At 41.8% G+C, this 17621-nt stretch overlaps 1 protein-coding gene across 1 annotated transcript in view; it reads left to right on the forward strand.

Annotated features, from left to right (window-relative positions):
• Positions 1-17621, forward strand: part of PLA2R1 (phospholipase A2 receptor 1) — a 1083903-nt gene that overhangs the window by 930528 nt on the left and 135754 nt on the right. Inside the window, exon 17 of the mRNA XM_086956636.1 lies at positions 16371-16531. Within this exon, the coding sequence (XP_086812762.1) occupies positions 16371-16531 (161 nt within the window). The remainder of the gene's footprint in view (positions 1-16370; positions 16532-17621) is intronic.

Genomic DNA, 17621 nt, shown 5'->3' on the forward strand with positions numbered 1-17621 from the left:
GGGGAGATCAAAAGAGCCTCACCTTGTAGTTTTTAATCCTACCTAAGGTTCCCCATTATTAAAACTCGCCCTCTCTGGCAGACAAGAATCAAGCTGGTTCGAATGGAATTATTTAAATCTGTTTTATTTCACACAAAATTGTAATTTTTACCTAGAAATCTGAGTGGCTCTTGTACAACCAGTTTTATCTCACTCTATCCAGTATATATTTGATTTGTTTGCTTGGAATTGTAATTATTGTTTGTGCTATCTCTAAACAATGTGTGAGTGTGGAAGCATTGTGTTTCTCCCTGATAAATGTAAATGTAGTAGTATTTGTGTAGCACACCGAATCTACCCCCGAAGGGGTATCTCAGGCGCTTGTACACATACCGCTGTGGAACCCTTCCTGGCTTTTCCTTGTGAAGTGCCCACTTCTGGGCACCCCCAAGGTGAAGCCAAGCATCGTAGCGTTGTTGGGGCCGTTGTGGAGATTAAACAAGCTATTGCCCAGAGTTGCAGAGTGGGACCCATGATTAGAATAGGCACTGAGGTGAGAATTATCAGGACCGCGGAAATTGAGCCCAAGACCCGCCGAGGCAGGAATTGAACCCTGGTCCCGGGGTAGACCTCTACATCAGGGTCTGCCGCTCTAACCACTGAGCCACACTTACTCCCTCAAAGAAATGCCTGGTGTAAAGGACTACTAAAAGTATATGTTGATTCCCATCATCCCTAGCCCATTTGTCGTCCTGGAACAATCATTGTCATTCTTGGCATATTCTCAGCATTCCTGGTCTGGATGAGCATACAGAAATATGGTCATGGTTGATGTATTGTGAGCATTCTGGCTAATATGGTGTCCAGCCTTGGCACAGTGGTTTCTCTGTTAAAATGGTGAAGAGTATTGTCATATTATAGAGCCTGGACATTTGAAGGAGATTCTGCCCATGTGAAGAATTAGTACATATGAGTACTTGATTAAATTGACACGCTGATGTTTCGAGATTGCAGTTTTACTAAAAATTAAAACCCTACTTGAAGGGAAAAGTTTGTTTTTTGTAGAGAATAAATTTGGATAATTGAGCTTGTTTGCCGCAAATGGCAAAATATGTTTTTCCTGAAACTGATACCCTAATTAAGACAAAATGCTTACATTTCCAAACCCTTTCAAAAGCTTATATTAAATGGTAACATACTTGGATTTGGGGAGACACACTGCTGTGTTTATGAACTATAGGGCATATTTACAAGAGAATGGCGGAGCGCAGCGTTAAACCAAAATTGCTAACGCTGCACTCTGAAAACGCAGGGATGCACCGTATTTACAATGATACGGCGCACTCCTGCATTTTCCATAGCACTGGTGCCAAATTCAGCTGCTGCAAGGGTGTCTGCGTTGAGGGAAGGATTGTTTATGTGCAGGAAGGTGTCCCTTCCTGCATATAAATAATCCAGTATAGCGATTTGCATTATGCAGCACACATAGAAGTTTCAAATCGTCATTTTGTTTATGTTCAATGAATGGACACCTTCCTGCACATAAACAATCATTCATGGCGATTTGCTGTTTCTATGTACACATATAGAAACAGCAAAAATGAGGAGAAATTAATAATTTCTCCTTTTTTCGCCATGTTAAGACCAGGTATGTTCGGGTCTTAATTTTGGCACTGCCCCATAAATACGCCACCCTTGTACATAGGGGGCAGTGTCAAAATCAATAGGTGTTACAGCGGAACGCCCACCGCAACACCCATTGCCCGCCCCATTCCCGTTACACTTAGCGCCTTAGTCACAAGGCAGCATTAAGCCGCCTTGTAAATAAGGTGAAGGGTTTATCACCACAGAAACGTCACAAAAAGTGACGTTCCTGTGTCGATATACTCTTGTAAATATGCCCCTTTGTGTCAGTGGGCACATGCCACTTTGACTGTCGTTAGTCATGTGGAGACATTTGTATTGATAATGCTTTTCCTGGCACTTTTGCTGGTAACTGTGCCTGAAATGTTTGGCTGGTCATTTTTGTTCAGTGCTAAAATGTGGTATTAGGTCATTGTGATTTTCTTTGAGCAGAAGTAGCTATCTGCCCTATTTACTTTCTTCTTTCTCTTGTGCCTCTCTGTTGTACTTATCCTATATCTTTGCCACAATTTTAGAATCCGTTCTTCCTGAGATATGGATGAGTGTGAACGTATGTCATCCTCCCACTATAATGTGCAGTATAGTTTTTCCTTTCATGATTACAGAGTGTCACAGAGTTCCCTTGTGTTAATCTTTTCCTGGAAAAGTGTGCAATTTAATTCCTATAAATAGTTTGCCTTTCTCAATCCAATAGGAGTTTTGTCTGCAACTTGGCAAAGCTCTGTTCTAGTCCCTTGATGAGACATGCTGCTACCCGACATTCTGATAAATAGGCCACCCACAAAGAATGTGGTATATGATATACACAGTCAATATCCTATTGAGCCTAGGTAGGTGATGCAATTAAAAGGCCTCAGCTGAGCTAAGAGTGACTTGGATGGAGAACAGCAGATATGAGTTTATTGTGTGAAAGGCATTCATGTTTTACAGAAGTAGCCTTTGTAGCCCTGCCATTTGAAGGACGGAATTGCAACTGCACGTAATACAATCTCGTGTTCAGCAGCGTACATCTCGAAGTCCTGGAAGCTGAGCAACGTACATCGGATCTTGAAGATATTGCCCCTCGACAAGCGGATCAGGTTATCAAACTACAAACCGAGCTAGCAAGCCTTCATCTTAAGGTAGACGATGCTGAAAACCGTGCTCGAAGTTGTAATTTACGCATTACTGGGATTCCGGAAGACTACGAGAAAGGGCAAGCAATGGACAAAGTTCTCACAGACTTGGTCATCAAGTATGTTTGCTTTGAAGCCACCACTCAGACGACGGAGCTAGCTTAAGATTGTATGTGCACACCAAGTTCTGGCAGCTCAATACCCAAACGCCAAATATCCAAGAACGATTACTGTGAACTTCAGGGACTTAAGAAGAAAGGAAAAAATTCTAGCCTGTGAAATCCGAGATAAAGGGTATCAGACAAATGACAATTTTTCTTTAAAAAATTTCTCGGGCTTTTAGGGGCATGATAAATTATTTCCAACAGGTGGGGGCTTCTGCTGGTATAGTTCAACAATCGAAACTGAAGGTCCTCCATAAAGGGAGAGTTCATATATTTCAATCAGTTGATGAGGAGCAAGAGCTCCTCCATTCTCTGCAACATTCAGGGGTTAAGGGGGTTAAATGATCTATAAGTTTGGCAAAAATATAACTAGTTGAAGCAAGAACAAGGGGATTTTCCCTCTGCTTCTCCCCTTATTACTGTCTCCTCCTTTTCTTCCCGTTTAAGTTTTTTGGACTGCCAGCCACTGGCTCACCACCTTGGGTGCCCTGTCACAGCACCCCTATGTAGGGTGGAGGGGATGGTCACATGGGGTAGGTGGGAGGATCTCAAGGTCACTCGGGGGGAGACATCTTGGAGAGTCCCAGACGCTGGTGGCTCCAATATTGAGGAGATCCAAGGGTGTGGTGAGGAAGGATGCACAAAGGGTGTGGGGGGATAGGGGCTGGGTTCACAGGGTACAGGGTGAAAAGATAAAATGCCTCTGCATGAGCAGCTTTTAGGGGAGTAGCCATATTAGTCAGTAAAAATGTACCGGGGGATATTATAATGGTCCAAAGGGATAATAGCGCCAGATGGCTCTGGTTGCAGATCTGTAACCAACTATTCAATTTTATTAGATTTTATGGCCCAATGGAAGACTTGTCAGAGACGCTTCAGCCTCTATATGATTTTGCCACTACTCAAACAGGATATTTGATTATTGGTGGGGATTTTAACCTGTTAATCGATCCAACTATTGATTCTTCACGACCCCAGAAAACCCAGACAAAACCAAAATCATTCAGGGTTTGTCAGGAGCTGATATGGGATTTTAGGTTGGTTGATTGCTGATGCGTTGAATTCTCCCGAGAGAAGAAGTTCACTTGCCATTCGAGGAGATACTATTCATATTCGCGAACGAACTTTTTTCTCATCTCACATTCTCTTTTAAGTACTAAATCTGAGAATATTGAAAATCCTTTTTCTGACCATGCGGTAATTTCAGTCCAATTTTAAATCCAAATTCAAGCTCGAAATGAGTTCAGATGGTCTTTGGACAAGTCTCTCCTAGTGGATGAGCAATGGGTGGCCAGCATGCGCTTGTTGTTAGAAGAGTTTTGGAACACAATAAGGTTACAGCTCCGATTTTTGCATACTGGGGAGCTCTTAAGGCATTTTTTCGAGGGGAACTAATTAACTATAACGCATACAAAAGGAGAAAAGAGAATGAAGAAAGGTCTCAACTAGAAAAACAATTTTCGATTCTTATGGCTAAATATCTGGCAGTACCCTCTAGGGCAAATAGAATTAAGCTACATCAAATAAAATATAATTTACAAGATTTCTTTGTTTCCAAGGAAATCCTAGTGCACGACGCAGTCCTGCAGAAAAGGTATGAGGAGAAACAACAAATAGGCAAATATCTTGCATTGCCAGCCAAACGTAGGGCTAATAAGAGTACCAACGAAAAGATAAAAGACCCAGTTAATGGAAGATCTATAGGAAATTTCTGCTATCTTTCTGAAACATTATAGAGAGCTTTACTCTGACCCTCATAACACCTCAACAGAGGAAGCGGCTGCCTGGCTTAATGGAATTATTAGTCCTTCATTACCCCAGGAGAAAAAAGATAGTTTAATCACGGAGATCACAGCTGAAGAAATTAATCAAAGGGTGATGTCTTCACCCTCTGCCAAAGCATGTGGGTGTGATGGGATCAACGTAAGTAGGAGACGGGTGCACTCCATTCATTATCCATTTTAAACATTTTCAAACCATTTCCTTCAAAGTTTAAATCTTTTTGCGTGCAGACTTCTCAAGTGCAATGCCCAAACGCACTTCCGTGAACAAAACACCAATTTAGGAGCGCCATAGCGCCCCAATCCGTTGCACAGCATCAATGCCTTTTGGCACATTATCCATCAGTTGTACCATCATATTTTCAATTTAACTTGCTTCTCAAAGTCGTTTAAGTTTCTCTTCCCATTTTTTCATTATCCTCACTCGAAATATTAAATGCCATTTTTTCCAGGTTTCTAATGTTTTCACCGCGTCCATCCGAACTTCACAGGGAAAACATGACTAGAGCATGTTGTATTCAGGACAGTGTTTATTTAAAAAACCCAATGCATTTCGTGCATAATTTGCACTTCGTCAGGGGTCACTATAAATACAAAAGAAGGTGGAATACAAACATCAGTTGAACGTCTTTGTATCTGATGCACAAAAATTACATATTAATTGAACAACGTTACCCTGAGCATTCTACCCGATATATGGAAATAAGCTTGTCTCCTCACACTTTAAAAAAAACCATACGATCTAAGAAAGCTGACAAGTAGTTCCCCTATCCATCTTTTGCTAATGTGCCTAATATTGCGCAAGTATAACATATTCTTTCAACAATATCATTATCATGGCATAATCAGTATGAACTGGCGCTTAACTCTTCACTTTTCTTTACATGTTGAAATAATACTTGTTCCACTGCTGTTGCTATACAAGTGCTTAATAAACGCTTTGAATGCCTATTTTTAATGTCACTGGTAAACAACCCTGAAACTGCATTCTTCTCTGTGCATGCTGTAATGTTTAAAACGTTTTTCACATACCTGTCATGAACGTTTAAGTAAAAGCACCTTCTGTGTCACTTTCAGCTGAATATTTAAACATTTGTACTTGCAAAGCTGTTCCGTTTTAAACAAACCATCCCTGTTACCCCGCCTAGTTCCTGCCTCTATTTAAAATCTCGCGCTCTTTCTGGGTTTCTAATGCTGACACCCTGTTCAATTTCGTATATATACTACATATCCCACAGTTCCTCATGACGCATCCATTGACAATATACAAAACTTTATCAACAAGAATATACATGTATTATAAGGTGGCCTCCTATTTCAAGGTAATGTTTTAATGTCCTTCCTGAATATTCGATGTTATGATCAAGTGAGTGAATTGCCGCATTCTTACAGAGTCTTAATATTTATCTCCTCTTGTGGGTGCAACCCCGTGAAGGGCATTTCGTGAATCAACGTAAGTAGGAGACGGGTGCACTCCATTCATTATCCATTTTAAACATTTTCAAACCATTTCCTTCAAAGTTTAAATCTTTTTGCGTGCAGACTTCTCAAGTGCAATGCCCAAACGCACTTCCTGTAAGAATGCGGCAATTCACTCACTTGATCATAACATCGAATATTCAGGAAGGACATTAAAACATTACCTTACCAAATGTTTAAATATTCAGCTGAAAGTGACACGGAAGGTGCTTTTACTTAAACGTTCATGACAGGTATGTGAAAAACGTTTTAAACATTACAGCATGCACAGAGAAGAATGCAGTTTCAGGGTTGTTTACCAGTGACATTAAAAATAGGCATTCAAAGCGTTTATTAAGCACTTGTATAGCAACAGCAGTGGAACAAGTATTATTTCAACATGTAAAGAAAAGTGAAGAGTTAAGCGCCAGTTCATACTGATTATGCCATGATAATGATATTGTTGAAAGAATATGTTATACTTGCGCAATATTAGGCACATTAGCAAAAGATGGATAGGGGAACTACTTGTCAGCTTTCTTAGATCGTATGGTTTTTTTTAAAGTGTGAGGAGACAAGCTTATTTCCATATATCGGGTAGAATGCTCAGGGTAACGTTGTTCAATTAATATGTAATTTTTGTGCATCAGATACAAAGACGTTCAACTGATGTTTGTATTCCACCTTCTTTTGTATTTATAGTGACCCCTGACGAAGTGCAAATTATGCACGAAATGCATTGGGTTTTTTAAATAAACACTGTCCTGAATACAACATGCTCTAGTCATGTTTTCCCTGTGAAGTTCGGATGGACGCGGTGAAAACATTAGAAACCTGGAAAAAATGGCATTTAATATTTCGAGTGAGGATAATGAAAAAATGGGAAGAGAAACTTAAACGACTTTGAGAAGCAAGTTAAATTGAAAATATGATGGTACAACTGATGGATAATGTGCCAAAAGGCATTGATGCTGTGCAACGGATTGGGGCGCTATGGCGCTCCTAAATTGGTGTGATGGGATCCCCATAGAGTTTTCCAAGCTTTTTCTACTGCAGCTCAGATCTTTTCTGAAATTAATAATTAATTACATCTTGAAACGCATACCAGTTTCAGCCTCATTTAAGCAAGATGTGGTAGTCAGCTTTGTCAAAAAAGCTAAATCAGAGGAGGAGGTCAATTCTTATTGCCCGTTAAGCCTACTTAATAATGGCAACAAGATCCTTTCGAAGATTCTGGCGAATCCCTTATCTCAAGCGTCTACCTTTCTGGTACATCTGAGTGCCGCCTTCGACAAGGTGGACCATGCCATCCTCATCCACCGGCTCAGCATGGCAGGAGTCTCCGGCACCGCTCTGTCCTGGATCAAATCCTTCCTGGAAGGCAGAACCTTCCAGGTGTCCGACGGCACAGTTAACTCCAGTGCTCTCCCTCTCCAGTGGGGGGTCCCCCAGGGCTCCTCCCTGAGCCCCACGCTTTTTAACGTCTACATGTCTCCCCTCGAAGACATTGTAACTCCATTTGGCATAAAAACAGTCATGTATGCCGACGATACCCAGCTGGTAGTGTCCATAAACCAGTCAAGTAAAAGCCTGGACAACCTGTCATCATGTCTCGAGAATATCTTTCAATGGATGTGCGAATCGCGCCTGAAACTAAACGGAGAGAAATTCGAGATCCTTCTCCTGGGAAACCACGCAGACTCCCCCCATCCCTCTCATGGCCACCCTGCATGGGATCACCCCCCCCACCCCCAAGTCCGAAGTCAAAAGCCTTGGTATCTGGTTGGACCAAGACCTCAACTTTAAAGTCCAGGCCAGAAAAACCGCCGGCACATGCTTCGGCCTTATTCAAACAGCGCGAAAAATCCTCCACTTAATCCCCTTTCAATCAAGGAAACTGCTCATGCAGGGGCTGGGTAACTCCAGACTGGACTACGGAAATGTCCTTTATCTAGGGGCTCCCGCATCGGTCATTAACAGACTGCAATGCGCCCAAAACGCCGCCGCCAGACTCCTGACCGGGACCAAATCTAGATGCTCTGCCAAACCAGTTCTCAAAGCCCTACACTGGCTCCCGATTAAGGAAAGGATCACCTTTAATATCCTCTGCATCTCACACAAAATAATGCAAGGCAGAGGCCCGCCGATTCTGAGATCTCTCGTCAAACCCCATAATTCGAACAGACAACTCAGATCAGACTCCCTTTCCCTGGCCAGCGTCCCAGAATAAGAAAGGCCCGCTCCGGGGGGCGACTGTTCTCCTACAATGCTCCAAAGCTGTGGAACTCCCATCCACTCTCCATCCGAAGAGAACACAACCTACTTGCCTTTCGTAGGCAACTAAAAACATGGCTCTTCCCATAATCCATCACCACTACTTCCCCTCTCTGAAAGCTACAGGTTGATTGACAGCGCTGGGACGCCCCAGGGTAGCTATGCGCTTTACAAATCCGCATTCAAATTCAAATTCATTTCTGGTACATAGAGACCCGAATGGCTTCATCCCAGGCAGACTTCTAGCTACTAATACACATTTTGTGGGTCAATCAATCGATTATTTTAACACCAATAAATCAGAAGCAGTCATTATAATGTTGAACGCAGAGAAAGCGTTCAACATAGTTCAGTGGAATGTACTATTTGCTATTTTAAGAAATTTTGTGGTTTCATCTGAATTCTGTCAAGCAGTGGAAAGTCTGTATGTAGGTGCTCACGCATCCATAGTTATAAATGACAATAAAGCTGATAATAGTTCTATTGGTCGGGGATGCGGCAAGGCTGCCCCTTCTCTCCAATACTGTTTTCTTTGTTTTTAGAACCTTTAGCTTGTGCAATAAGGGAGAATTGCTCTATCTTACCCCCAGTCCCTCGATCCACCAAATTGTAGCTATTCACCCATCATATGGCTTTATATCTGGCAGCCAAAGAAGATAATATCCAGCACACTCTGGACAAAATAAGCGAATTTACAACTATTGCGGGGTACAAAATAAATCATGCAAAGTCACAGGCTCTGATTTTTAATTGTTCCCCAGCTATTTTAACTCTCTCAATGCAAGGACAACACCCAAGACCCCTTTCCATTAGATATTTGGTTATATTTGTTATGTCCCACTCAGAAGATCTGTTTTCGCTCAATTTTATTCCTACTATTAATAGAAGTCACAATGGAAGGACCTTCCTCTGACAATTATGGGTCGAATAGCTCTTATTAAAATGAATGTACTACCCCTGTTTTTATTTCTATTCTCCAATTTGATGGTCAAGGTCCCTCAGTCCTGTTTTGAGCTTATCAACTCTGAAATAAGATGCTTTATATGCAAGGCCTGAGACATCAGGTTAGCTACTCTTACTGATTTTTAAGCTTTCCCGTTGCTGAAAAAAGAGGTGAGTAGATTTAAGCAATTGATACCAATTCCCAATTCTCCTAACTCTAAGTATAAAATGAGCTTTGCTTAATAGTAGAGCTTTGTTCAGGATTAAGGAATTTGGACAATTGCAAAGGTCTACTATTAAGCAAAGTTCATTTTATACTTTGAGTTAGGGGAATTGGGAATTGGTATAAACTGCTTAAATCTACTCAGAACTATAAAATAGTATTAAACCAGCTAGAAAAAAAACTCTGAATCAATTGGCTGCCACCTCAATTTTCTGCAATGGGAAAGTTTAAAAAAAAGAGCTATAAAGCAGTAAGAATAGCTAACCTAAGGAGGATGGCGTTTTTTTAGTAAATGGCTGATTTATTTTACTCCAGCCAAGCTTCATAAAATTTAACCAGCAGTCAATTCTCGATGTAATCAGCCTTTAGGAGATTGGCTACATGTGGGATTTACTTGCACCCAGTTTCCCTGAATGACAAAGGTTTTAGTTTTTATGGTCCGTGGACCACAAACCATAATATATGATTTTTTAAAGTTAACTTTTAAATCAAGAGATGTCATGACTTCTGTAACAGTGTTGAAGGATTTTTGTAGGCTTATTACTGTCCTTACCAACAAAACAGTGTAATCTTTGTGTGAGAGCAGAGGGACACAGTTCCTACCAATTCTGGGAAAGTCAAACTTCCTTTTTAATAAAAAGGTCTCCTACCCATTAGTGTAAATAAGAAATAAAAACCCGGCTAAGATGCAACCTTGACGAACCCCCTCAGTAGAAATGATAGATCGTGTTTTTCCCCCTTACTGCCATGTCTTACAGTCCCCAATGTGTTTGTATGAAGGGTTACTAATGCTTTTAACACCCATATCTTCCATCATAGCCCACAATTTTTCCTGGTTGACAGTATCAAAAGCACTAGATAAGTCCATGAAGGCCAGATGAATAGAGCTCTTCATGGACTTATTTTATTAATTTATTTATTTTCACTTCTTGTATAGCGCAGGAATTCGATCTCCGTAGAGATATCTCTGCGCTTTGTTTTCCGAAATCAGAGCTAAAACAATTATATCTGTATGGCATAGCTAGAGTTACTAAGTAGAGAATAGGTACGTCTTCAGACATTTCCTAAATGCGGGGAGGTTGGAGATTAGTCTAAGAGTGAGGGGTAATGAGTTCCAGAGAGTGGGGCCTTTGAATGAAAGGGCTCGACCTCCCTGTCTTTCTCTTTTGATTCTGGGGATCTGGAGCAAAGCTTGGTTTTCTGAGCGTAGGGTTCTACCTGGTTGATAAGGTTTGAAGATCTCAGTTAAATAACTTCACATGCTTAATGACAATCAGGGACAAATTAAGACTTTGTTCGGTCATACCCATGCCCCTTCTAAAACCGTATTGTGTGTTCAACAAAACCCCCTTTGTTGAAGTTCACTCTTCTAGTCTCGCAAGGAGGACCCTACCCAGGACCTTTACTGTTGCATCAATCAATGATATAGGTCTGTAAAACGGGGACTACTATCGCCTCTTTCCAGGATCCTGGCAATTGGAAAATAATGCTGCTTTAAAGATGTTGGTTAATAACGGTGCTCACAAATTAGTATTTCTCTCAAATAAGAGACCATCTGGACCGGAGGCCTTAATACAAATGCCCTGTGAAATAGCCACCTCAACTCTTCTTGAACTGAGATTTAGCTGTATAGTTTGGGGTGATTCCTGTGCTACCATTTCGTCCATTCTATGCAAGGGATTAAAGATGTGGGTGAAGTGAACTTCCCAGGCATCACCTAGGATCAGCGAGTCCATCTGTATCACATCTTCAGTGAACATTAGGCGGTTTACAATTTCCTAGAATTTTTTTGATTCCTTATGGAACCCTGCACATGCCAAATCCTCCCATCCCTCCTTCCTCAATTACCTTTTCCTTTGTTTGATCACCATTTTATAATTATCCCTCAAGGTTTTTATTCACCATCTGTCCCTAGAGATAGTGTGTAGAGCCTTTTTTTAGCTCCTTGTGTGCTTTGGTGCATTTGTTATTAAACCAGTGCACCGGTGGGGCTCGCTTTTGGGAGATCTTCTTAACCAGCCTCAGAGAGGTTTTGATACAAAGTGCCTCAAAATCCCATACTAATTCACTCAGGTTAGAACCTAGCTTCAAACACCCATCTATAAGGTTATGGTTACCTGAGATAATTTCTTGTTCAAATTTTTGGCCGTCAACCTGATCTCATTTCAACCTAATTCCCTTATTGGAATTATGGATCACAAGTTCTTCAGAGGACCCTGTTTTTGGCTTTATAAAAATAGCTATGAGAGGGTTATGATCACTTGAACAATTTGGTATGGTATTAAACTCCTGAGCAGGGAGATATATTGGTCATTAACATAAAATCAATTGAGTTAACGCGACCACCTCCAATGTAAGTTGGGCACTGCATAGTGAGGTTATGGACACGGTCATTTAAGAAGGTTAAGTCATTTATGACCAGAATAGTGTTTAATGCTTCCCCAGTGTGTGAATGATTAAAATGAGCCATAGATTGGCCATCATTGTCTTCCAGCCCACAAACACGATGGGTACTATATTTACAAAGGGTGCAATTAAAGTCTCTGACCCATAAAATACATAAGGGCTGCCTCTTATCAGAAACATTACTGATTTCTTCTTACAAATCCTATATTACTTGACAGCTGCCCTTATCAAAAATATTATAGGACAGGTTCACCAATGGTAGATCAACCGGTGCCAGGCCAGATATCACTAGTAATTGGTAAAAAGGGGATGAATAGATGCATTTAAACTTTTGCAAAAGTATATTTTACTGCTATAAGCACCGCCACACCACCCTTTGCTCTTTCTGAAGTGGATGGGACCGCTGTAATACAAAAAGAATGATACCTATTTATGAAAAATCATTTGGGGACTAATGGCCACATGCATCAAAGTTAGAATTTGCGATTTCTTAATTGCAAAAAATTAAGGAATCGCAATTAAGAAATCGCAAATTGCTATGCATCAAAAAATCACATTTTTATTTGCGATTTCTAAAAATTCCTTAATTGCGATTCACAGTTTGCGAATCGCAATTAAGGAATCCCTTCCCATTGATTCCTATGAGCCAAGAGACCCATAGGAATGAGTGGGAAGGCATTCACAAATTGCGATTCGCATTTTGCGAATCGCAATTTGTGAATGCATTTTCAAGGGTGCAGAGGGGGGTTCAAAGGACCCACCCCTGCACCCCTGAAATGTAACTTCAAGTGCAAGTTTCACACACACATGTCCGAAGGGCATGTGTGTGTGTAACATGAAACTTTCAAAAATGCATTTTTGTGCATTTTTGAAAGTTTTCGCAAATTAGCATGAAAGTCAACTTCATGCTAATTTACCCCTTCCTATTTGCGAATTCGCAAATTAAAAATGTTCATGCATTGCATTTAATAAATCTCAAATTGCGATTTCTTAAATGCAATTGCAGTTTTAGAAATCGCAACATGGTTGCGATTCCTAAAATTGCAAAATGCATGATGCATCCCAAATTTAAGAATTGCATTCGCAAACGGCCGAAAATTGCGATTCGCCCCGTTTGCGAATGCAGTTCTCAATGATGCATGTGGGCATAAGTTTCTTGTAGACATATTAAGGGATGGCCTCCAATGAAGCTTAACCAGTCCCCGTTCTTTAATTTTGTGCGGGCTCCCGCTATGTTCCATGACATGATTCTAAATGGGGTGGTCATATTTCCTCATGGTACTTGCCCCAAAGTTAAATTGCCAAATTGCATCATGGGTATGGGTGGAAATAAATAGAGCCTCTTCTATGACTGCCCCCTCATGAAACGTTTCCAGTGAGGTATTACTTGTATGTTCTAGATCGCCAACTAGGACCTGTTCATCTTCCAGGCTTGCCATGGCATGCTGTCAATCTATGTCTATGATTCAGAAAAGGGGGTGGTGATGGACAGAGTATCTGAATTAAACAGAACACTCGTACCCAGTCAACAGATTAGGGCTTGATCCATCACCGTTTTTTAGCTCTCTGCACCATCCCAGCTCAGAACCCGGCTACATGCAAATTAGTCTGTACCTGGCCCAGTGCATCATGGGAACAGGGCAGACCAAACTACCAAGCCAATTCTTTTACTGGAAAGGAAACAAGCTTCCGGGGACCGGTTTCAGGCATTACAGCCGTCTTCGGCCCGGCTTGCTTGAATCCTGATGGTGCAGTGAGCAAGGGACTCATGTCTGAGCATACCCTTCCACGCTTTTGGTGGACAAAACGATTCAGAAAAGGGGGTGGTGATGGACAGAGTATCTGAATTAAACAGAACACTCGTACCCAGTCAACAGATCAGGGCTTGATCCATCACCGTTTTTTAGCGCACTGCACCATCCCAGCTCAGAACCCGGCTACATGCAAATTAGTCTGTACCTGGCCCAGTGCATCATGGGAACAGGGCAGACCAAACTACCAAGCCAATTCTTTTACTGGAAAGGAAACAAGCTTCCGGGGACCGGTTTCTGGCATTACAGCCGTCTTCGGCCCGGCTTGCTTGAATCCTGATGGTGCAGTGAGCAAGGGACTCATGTCTGAGCATACCCTTCCACGCTTGTGGTGGACAAAACGATTCAGAAATGTCTGTCAAGCCTGAAAGAACTTCCAAACTATGTTACTGGTCAATACACTCTGCACAGTGAAGGTTAATATGTTCGTACTTAATTTGATTTTGCCACTGGTAAATGCTGGGACCTGTATAGGGAGGATGAAAGAAGTCTAACAGACTTGCCCTAAAAAAAGTGCACACACCTAGGATCTTTAAAGTTTAGGACCACACAATCTCCCTCCAACGAGTTCACTGTGTGGCCTAGCCTCACCCTACGTGCCATAATGATGTTTTCTATTATTTTCACTTGGCATCCTGTTTTTATTAATACACCAATGGGCAGATGTGTTAATAAGACTTTGACAGTCTTGTCTACACTATCCCTCACCCCTGCTCTACGGTCATTCCTTGTGGCAACTGACTCCCAGGTGTCCCTCCTATCTCGGAAAATCGACTTTTGTTGGAAGGACTCGGGCAGTTTTGGGTTTAGGGATAGTGCTGGCATTGGGGCATTACCCTTTTATTGATGGGCAACTTCCTGTTTACTTGTGAGGGCAATCTGTGCCCTCCAAGTTTTACAATTTGTACTAAATTCGGATTTCTCCTTTACATCGATCGCCACACAACGCAGCTGCTCTTCAATGCATCCTAAACATTCTAAAGTAGGCTTCAGGGCATCAGATATAAGTTGGTTAAGCCAAGCACAAAAAAGGATCCTCTTGATTAGGAGGTGCCACTCTCCCCTCCCGACTCCTGGTCCTTATAGAACCCTCCTTTGTTAAATCTTGCCAAGTCTTCTTCAACATGGGGCACTGCCTTTTGTGGGCACCTCGTGTCCTTTTTCTTTTCCCCCAGTAGCTTTCGACCATGCAACCTCTACCTCAGATGAGGCAGACATTTTTGGACTGTTTACACTGCCAATTACAGATGCATTTATAGTGCTGATAATATTCACTGTTCGAGAAAATGGGCCCAGAGCATGAGACTCTATTTCGATGTCAATAGCCTCCTGGTCCTTGGTCAGTTCGAGGAGAGAGGGTGGGGGAGGGGGAGACTAGTGATAATCTTCCTTCAGTCAGTTTGATTTCTTTGCTAATTGCACCCACTGCTTTTCGTAAAAAAAAAATCCAGGGTGAAGACCGTGACTATTGGGGCCAGAGTGTTTTTTGGTCTACCCATGCCCAGCCCAGCCTCCTACAGCCGAGGAAGGGCGTGCCCGTCTGCGTCCTGCGCTGCGGGAGTCTCTTGGCGCTTAAGTGGCATCACAGGAGGCTCCTCCTCCGCCCGGGCAGTGTGCAGCGATTATCTATGGGGGACCGACTCCCCCCCCAGAAAGAGTTGCAGGGGAACCTTCCTGGGTCTCTACTTAGCCCTTCAATTGAAATGAAGCTGTTAGTGCATTATTTTATACTCAGTTACGTGACAGTGAAAAGAAAAAGCACTTAAACTATGTATTCTTTTAATTTTCTTTAGCCATCTCTTTGAACCTCGCCCCCACATCATCTTTATTTAAGTGTTATTAAGAGGCAGTTGCCCCCCCACCCATCCACGGCCCCCCTCCCCACGGAAGGGGGGGGAGGAACGCACCTCACAGTTTGAAGACCTATGCTATAGAACATGGTAGATCAAATCAGGAATGCTTCCTGACTCCCGAAATGATTAGAAATAAATTGAAATTTTCATGCACTGTTTCAAGTATATATGTTTCTTCGAGGCAGAACAGAAGATTTTGGATAGGATTTGCAGAGACCTTTAAGTTATATGTTATTTGTCTGAACTATCTGGGTAAAAATTGCCTTAGTGGAGTAACAGGGAGACTATGAAATTAAGGCACTGGACGTGCACTTTAAAAAGTTACTTTCAGTCAATGAATTATAATGAATCTGGTATATGAAACAAAACTGATTTCTAGTCCTTTTATGTAATTATGAACATCCTTATATACATGCTCAGCTTATTGTACAGATTTGTTGCTGTTAGTGCTGGCAATAATGATGAATCATTACCGCTGCCTCACTGGCTAATAGGATTACCTCTTGTTTTTATGACACAGTGGTAGTAATGCCTGCGTTCTCACGTCATTTACAAACACCTAAAGTTATGAAATCCAACAGAGTGGCTGATGAATATGGTATGCCAAGTACCGAAAATGAACTTATTCAGTGGAAACCCTCTTTAGACATGAAATGCAATGTTTTCATTATGTGTCTGTATGTGCTGTTGTTTAACTTAATATCACATGTTTGATAACAGGACTATGGGGCGATGCTGATTGTGAAGTTGACCTACCTGGTATTTGTAAAAGTACGCGAACATACTGGGTTGAAAAAGAAATAAAGAAAGATAAACAACAGAATATTTCAGACACTCAGCATGGAGAATGTCCCAAAGAATGGCTATACTTCGAAAATAAGGTTAATACATTTAATTCTTCTTCATTCCTAATTCAAAAGTTTTCTGACACACATATGATTAATCTATTGATTTTTTTGCTCTTTTGCCTGCAAGACTAGAAACACCACAGTTGGGGAATAAAAACATGTAAAAGGTTGGGGCCACAACAGGTTGGTTACTCAAATATGTGTTCTTTTCTGTGTAAATCCCCAACTTCAACATTCTGAACGAAACATGAGGATGCAAAAGTAGGAATTTTTATGTAATAAGAGTGATTAAGAGTTAATTCCTTTGCCTCAGATGACGCGTTACCCTGCATAAGGCAGTAATACCAGCTGTAATGTTATGTGAGTAAATTGTGGCTGCTAAAGTTTCTGAACCCTCAGACACCACTCATCAATGGTGGTGACTTCAACTATGTAGCTGACATGGACTGGGGCAGGTCCTTATCTCTATTACATGGACCGAAGAGCTATACGATCACCACAGACTTCTGTAGTTAGAAAACTAATTGGGGTGTACACGATGCCTTGAAAGATGCACATCTAGCCCTAGAAGAATATACGTTCTGCTCTGCATACATGCCATATTAGACTGGACATGTTCCTGCTGTCTCCACACATTTGCTGGAGTGGCTAATGCTAGACATCTAGATAAAATAATTATCAGATCACTTCCTACTGTTGTACACTTTTAAGTGAGGTAAGACCTCTAAACCCCATACTCACCTGGAAACTACAGTCACGGGTCACATTACGAGTTTGATAGTGCAGGTTCGGGACCACCCCGCTGTCACACCGGCAAACCCGTTGTTGAACCGCCCACCAGTTTAGGAGTTTTCTCCTGTCTGATGAGCGTTTCTTTGGCATTCCCACAGTTGTGTCTTTGTAATTGGCACCGCAGACGAAACATAAAAATAAGTACCTGCATGGCATGGAGTGCTGCAGTCCATGCCGTGCTGGTACTGGGGTGCATGCACACAAGGGGGCACAACATGTGCCCCCCTGCATTCACCCCATAGAACAGAGGCACAAGGGGGCCCTGAATGCCCCCTTTGCTTCCTCAATGACACACTTTTTATGGCAGTCGCACTGCCATGAAAAGTATGGC

Source organism: Lissotriton vulgaris, chromosome 2_1, assembly GCF_964263255.1.
Source record: "Lissotriton vulgaris chromosome 2_1, aLisVul1.2, whole genome shotgun sequence".
Classification (NCBI taxonomy): Eukaryota; Metazoa; Chordata; class Amphibia; order Caudata; family Salamandridae; genus Lissotriton; species Lissotriton vulgaris.